We start from the raw sequence: 4534 nt of genomic DNA, 5'->3' as shown, positions 1-4534 counted from the left end.
TCATGGGTACCATTGCCTCCATATTTCGACCGGTCGGATATATATTTCTCGACATGTTACTTTTAATGAATCTCTATTTCCGTTTGCAGTTGCTACCTCAGATCCTCCTTCAGATAATCAAGGCAACTATCTAATATCACCAAGAAATATACTAGAAGCCCCACATATTGATTCATCAGGACATATTGAAAGTACAAGGGGGGATGATATCTTGGGTCCTACTCCATCTCCACAAGTTTCTATAGACTCGGCGGCTAGTGGTGATCCACTCTCTAGTTCTGATTCTCATCCGTCTAACCACTTATCTCTGAGTAGCTCTGATGATGATATTCCTCAGTGGATGCTTCCTCTAAGTGATATTTATGTACGATGTCAACTAGTTTCCACTCGTTATCTTCTTCCATGTGCTCTTATTAGTTCTTCAAATTTTGTTAAACCTTCTAGTCTTACACAGGCAGTCAAAGATCCAAATTGACATGCTGTGATGACTACAGAATTTGATGCTCTTCTTCATAATGCAACCTGGAACTTAGTCCCTCGTACCCCATCTATGGATATTGTGGGCTCTAAATGGATTTATCGAATTAAGTATCATGCAGATGATTCTATTGAATGTTACATAGCTTGCCTTGTTGCTAAAGACTTTAATCAACAACCAGGTATTGACTTCAATGATACTTTTAGTCCAGTCGTCAAAATTACAAATATTAGATTGCTACTATATATAACTGTAAGCTCTAATTGGCCAATATCCAATTAAATGTTTCCAATGCTTTCTTTCATGGACACCTTGAAGAAACTATTTATATGGAGCAACCTCTTGTGTAATGTCCTAAACTAAATTGTTTTAATTAAAAGAAATTATTTAATTAGTTCAGGTATAGTTAGAATGGAGTTTAAGTTAAGTGACTAGCTTTAATTATGTTTAATCAAATAGGTTATAGTATATCCGAGCTTAAATAAATTGCATGACTCAAATATGCATAAAAGTTATAAAAAAAGGGGACTTGATGAGGTAAATTATAACCTTTGTACGGCTTGGAGGAGTATAAAATAAATACATAAGGTTATTAGTTACCAAAATATGGATAATGGTGTAAATAATTAAAATCTAACATAATTAGATTATTTTAAGGAAAAATAGATATATTTTAGATGATTTATCAGGATATGATAATGCCTATTTAGGAATACTCAATTAAATTAGGAGTTAATTGAGCTCAATTACCTAAGATTAGGATTTAATTGGCCTAGGTATTTAAACCTAGCCTTATCCGTTTCTCACGCACCCTTTCTCAAATTCGCCGGCTCCACGCTTCGCACGACAATCTACGAAGGAACTCTCCACCGAGGATCGGGACTGCGGCCAAGCAACTCCTCACGTCGGCGAGCTTGCGGGGAAAGACAAGCGGGCTCGGAGACTACAACCTACACATCTGCGGCGCGGCTACGGCTAGGGTGAGGGCTTCAATAGAGGGACGCGGAAGGGAAGGCAAGTACATCCTCTATGATGATATGGGATCGGTGAGGTAAGGGATGGGTAGCTAGGTAGGTTGATAAATTGCCAACAAAGTCCGATTGATGGTTTGTGTTATGGATCGATTTCTTTTCCGCGATGTTCTTGATTCAACTTGACGCTTTTGTGATGTTCTTGCCGCGGTTTGTGTTTTTCCTTGAGGTTCTTGCTTTGATATGTGATCTCTATGACGTTCTTGTTCCAGATGATGGCTTCTATGGGATGTCGGCAAGGTTTTGGGGCTTCTGATTGAATTCAACGTTGATTTGCTTCATGTTCTGTGAAATCGAAACGCTGCAGATTTGGGTGTTTCAGTGCTATCTTGAATTTACCTTGCAAGTGCATTTCCTTTGTGATGGTATGGATTTAATGAGGTGAGGGCTAAGTGTTGCATTTTGATTTTCGTTGATGTTGATGCTTCATTTGGTGAGTCTTTGTGGTTTTCTGCTACGGATTTGAGGTGTTTGAAATCAAGTTTGATGCTGCCCTATTTTTCTCAGGTTGGTTTTGAGTTTCTCGACAAAACTCTTATGGAATTCGTGCAGCTTTGATGATGTTTTACCCCTTTCTATCTCTGCCAAGGGTCTGGACAGATTTATAGGTAGTTAAGCTTTTGAATGAAGATGCTCTTGTTTCTTTCTACCGTTTACGAAATCCTGTACATATTTATTGGGTTTAGTTCGGAGGAGTTTGATCTTATTCTTAAGGAGGTATAGATTTCCAGAACTGAATTTTGGTAGTGGTGATTTGATTTCGATACGTGTTCGTTTCTTCGCTATTGATTAAATGTTATGAACGGATTTATGTGCTTGTTGCTCCACAGCTGACTGAATGTTATGGACAGATCTGCATGTTTCTATATCATTTTCAATGCATGATTGATTCTCCACTGTTGGCTAATTTTTCTGGACAGATTTGCATGTTATCGATTCGATTTCAATGTGTGTTCATTCCTCAGTGTTGGCTGATTACTTGGACAGATTCGGGTGCTTTCGTTTGATTCCAATGTTGTGTTATTTCTTCATGTTGGCTAAATTCTCTAAACAGATTTAGTGGGTTATAGGAGGTTTTCAATGTTGGTTTATTACTTCTTGTTAAACAAATTTATGGAACTGATATAGTGATTTGTGAATGGGTTTTTGATAACTTGGTTGCTATCTCCTAACGGCTGGATTTTTTTGGGCTAGATATGTTGGATTGGAATTTGGGTAATTGATCTATTGCTACATCTTCATGTTCATAGCTCTATACTCCTGGACTGTGTAGGATGATGGAAATAGGTTAGGTCCTCTTATGCGGTTTTGTTCCTTGCTTTGGCTGCTGGTTTTATTTCTGTAGAGAGGTAGCAGGATCATGAATTTAGTTTGGTGATGTTGAAAGCTTTTGCCATTCTTTATTCGTTAAGCATGATTTAGGTTATGGTTCTCGAATATTTGTATGATATGCAAGAATTGGTTGTGGAAAGGATCTTGTGAATTGGAATGCTTACCGAATGCAGGGCATGTGCTATTGATAAGAATATAATGTAGACAGATTATGTTTTCCTATGTAACTAATTGGATGAGTATGAGCATATGTGGTGACAATACGAGTTGGGTGCCCCGGGATGAGCTCCGGGGAGGGCCCTTCCAAACATGGCTGATACTGTAATTTATGACTGATACTGTTATTTATTGTTAGCTTCGGCTATATGACTGCATGTTCTCTAGGAGGTACCTCTAGGGTCATGGGACTGTTAACTGGCTCAAATAGTGGTTACTGGATATGTGACATATTCACCTGATTAGCTATATAGGGTCACCTGTGCATTGTATATCTTTCTTTGCTATACTATATTTGGGTTACGCTTTTTGTTGGCTTCTAGTTGTTATTTCTGCTACTTCATGGATGTCCTTCTGTTCATATTGGATTGTGTTTGTTGGGCCGTAGACTCATGATGTCTACATTACAGGTGAGGATGACTCTCAGGATATGATGGAGGCCTTCAGACGGAGTAGACGAGGAGGCGAGATGGACGCATGGTGTTGGTGCGGGAAGCATCCGATGATCGAACCTATATTTTGATTATGTCAAAGGGTTCAAAGTTAAGGTGTTTTGTTTTCTAACATGTCGAACAAGTTTGCAGGAAAGTCCTAAGCTTTCTTAGGCAAAAGTCTTAGTTGCGGTTAGGCAAGTGGAAAACCCTAGGGGGTGGTAACCCTAGGTCATAGGGGGTGGTAACCCTATGCGGAAAGTCTTGGCGGGTTGAGAGCTTCAGGCAAAAGTCCTAGGGGGGTAACCCTAGGTGGAAGGTCCTGGTGTCGCGAACCAGGTGAAAGAATGGACGGGCCGGGAAGCGGAAGTCCAGCAGAAAGTCCGGAAGCTTCGAATGCTGAGCAAAAGTCCAGTCGATTTAGAGAATCACACTGGCAACAGGTAAATCTCCTGAGTGGAGTAGGTGAGGACGCGTTCCCCGTAGAGGGAACAGTAGGCGTCGGGTCAACCTAGGGTTTCCGGTTGGAAATTCGAAGTCAGACCCGGACAGTCCGATAACTGTCGATTATATCACTTATAATATGCCTGTGCTAACTTTGTTTTGCAGGGTTTTTGTGTTTGGGACTAACACATTTTGCAGGAACAAAGAAACACATTTGACCTCGGATGAACAGTGTCTGAGGCGCCTCCATGGGGCTTGGAGGCGCCTCGGGTGCAAGCCGAAGCCAGCTGTCCAGAGGAGCTGGAGGCACCTCAGAGGAAGCTGAAGGCGCCTTGGACCAGGCGTTGGAGGCACCTTGGAGCAGCTTGGAGGCGCCTTCAATGGGATAAGGTGCGACCAGATCAGAGCTGATCCACGCGTGCGACTCAGCGACCTGGAGGCGCCTCAGACAGGCTTGGAGGCGCCTCCAACACTGTATAAAAAGGGTCTTCGAGCAACAGCTTGTTACAACAACTTCCAAGCGATCTTTCTGCTACAAACTGCTACCGAGATGACCTCGAAGTGCTGCAACGAGATCCTGACGACCTGAAGCTTCGAAATTA

General features: G+C 41.4%; 1 protein-coding gene across 3 annotated transcripts; it reads left to right on the top strand.

The window, feature by feature from the left end:
- Nucleotides 1-1261: 1261 nt before the first annotated feature.
- Nucleotides 1262-3632, top strand: LOC121984343. 3 transcript variants are annotated; one of them, XR_006112858.1, is made up of 3 exons: nucleotides 1262-1874; nucleotides 2017-2117; nucleotides 3468-3632. XR_006112858.1 is itself a non-coding variant. In XM_042537232.1 (3 exons), the coding sequence occupies exons 1-3, from the start codon at nucleotides 1790-1792 to the stop codon at nucleotides 3578-3580; spliced, it is 315 nt and encodes a 104-aa protein (XP_042393166.1). In that variant the 5' UTR covers nucleotides 1265-1789; the 3' UTR covers nucleotides 3581-3632. The 3 variants fall into 3 exon arrangements, 1 of the variants encoding a protein (XP_042393166.1); XM_042537232.1 differs by having other exon boundaries at nucleotides 1265-1890; XR_006112857.1 differs by having other exon boundaries at nucleotides 1267-1529; nucleotides 1722-2117.
- The last annotated feature ends 902 nt before the right edge of the window (nucleotides 3633-4534 follow it).

The sequence above is a fragment of the Zingiber officinale genome, chromosome 5B (genome assembly GCF_018446385.1).
Source record: "Zingiber officinale cultivar Zhangliang chromosome 5B, Zo_v1.1, whole genome shotgun sequence".
Classification (NCBI taxonomy): domain Eukaryota; kingdom Viridiplantae; phylum Streptophyta; class Magnoliopsida; order Zingiberales; family Zingiberaceae; genus Zingiber; species Zingiber officinale.
Note: the sequence above shows the minus strand (reverse complement) of the source record. Positions and strands in the feature narration are given on the sequence as shown.